Source organism: Crocuta crocuta, unplaced genomic scaffold, assembly GCF_008692635.1.
Source record: "Crocuta crocuta isolate KB4526 unplaced genomic scaffold, BGI_CrCroc_1.0 scaffold613, whole genome shotgun sequence".
NCBI classification, from domain to species: Eukaryota; Metazoa; Chordata; class Mammalia; order Carnivora; family Hyaenidae; genus Crocuta; species Crocuta crocuta.
In genome coordinates, this window is record NW_027528880.1 from 497,882 (window position 1) to 498,747 (window position 866).

The 866-nt window shown below is 64.2% G+C and overlaps 1 protein-coding gene across 1 annotated transcript in view; it reads left to right on the forward strand.

Annotated features, from left to right (window-relative positions):
• MRGBP (MRG domain binding protein) overlaps positions 1-862 on the forward strand; it is a 4,472-nt gene extending 3,610 nt beyond the window's left edge. Inside the window, exons 3-4 of the mRNA XM_077756793.1 lie at positions 171-245; positions 681-862. Coding sequence (XP_077612919.1) covers positions 171-245; positions 681-862 — 257 coding nt within the window. The remainder of the gene's footprint in view (positions 1-170; positions 246-680) is intronic.
• The last annotated feature ends 4 nt before the right edge of the window (positions 863-866 follow it).

Genomic DNA, 866 nt, shown 5'->3' on the forward strand with positions numbered 1-866 from the left:
GGGCGCTGGGGCCTGGCGGGAACTTGTTCAAGAACAATGGGCTCTCTTTAAAAGCGGCCTGGCGGCAGCTGAGAACCACACACACAGCCGTCGCCGGCCTGAGCCATCCGCAGCGCTGGGCGGGGCCGCGTCTCCCACCGTTGTGGTAAACGTCAGCTGTCGCCCCACAGGAAAAGTGGTCATTGAAGAGGAAATGAAGGAAGAAATGAAGGAAGATGTGGATCCCCACAACGGGGCAGACGATGGTGAGTGGGGAGCACCCCCGACCCTGCCCTGGGCCCCAGGAGCGGCCCCGCCTGCCGTGTCAGGCCCCCTTGGGCCACAGCCGCCCTGGCAGGTCTTTTACCTGCTTGGGCAGGAGCCCGGGGCAAGGCTGGCGTCGTGCGCGGCCCACACTGCGAGCGGGCCCCACGGCGGCCTGGGGCTCTGGCACCGGGCAGGGGACGGACGCTGTGGGGTGCGGGGCGTGCAGGGCAAGGGGGCCGGCCAGCAGGGGACAGGCTCCGCGAGGCAGGGACGGGGAGACGGGCGGGTCCTCAGGAGGACTCAGCTGTCTGCAGGCCCCACGGCAGCCCCGGCTGAGGGTGTCGTATGTGTAGGTGCAGCTTTTCATAACTGAGCAGGAAGATGAAATAAAATTCTGGATATTCTGTTTTCAGCCAAATGATTTTGTCTCCCAGTTTTTTCGTCTTCAGGAAGCTTGGGGAAAGCAACGGAAAAGTCCAGCAAAGACAAGAACCCCTCAGACTTGGGGTCCAAGGAAGGGGCGGACAAGCGGAAGCGCAGCCGGGTCACCGACAAGGTCCTGACGGCCAACAGCAACCCCTCCAGCCCCAGCGCTGCCAAGCGGCGCCGGACGTAGACGT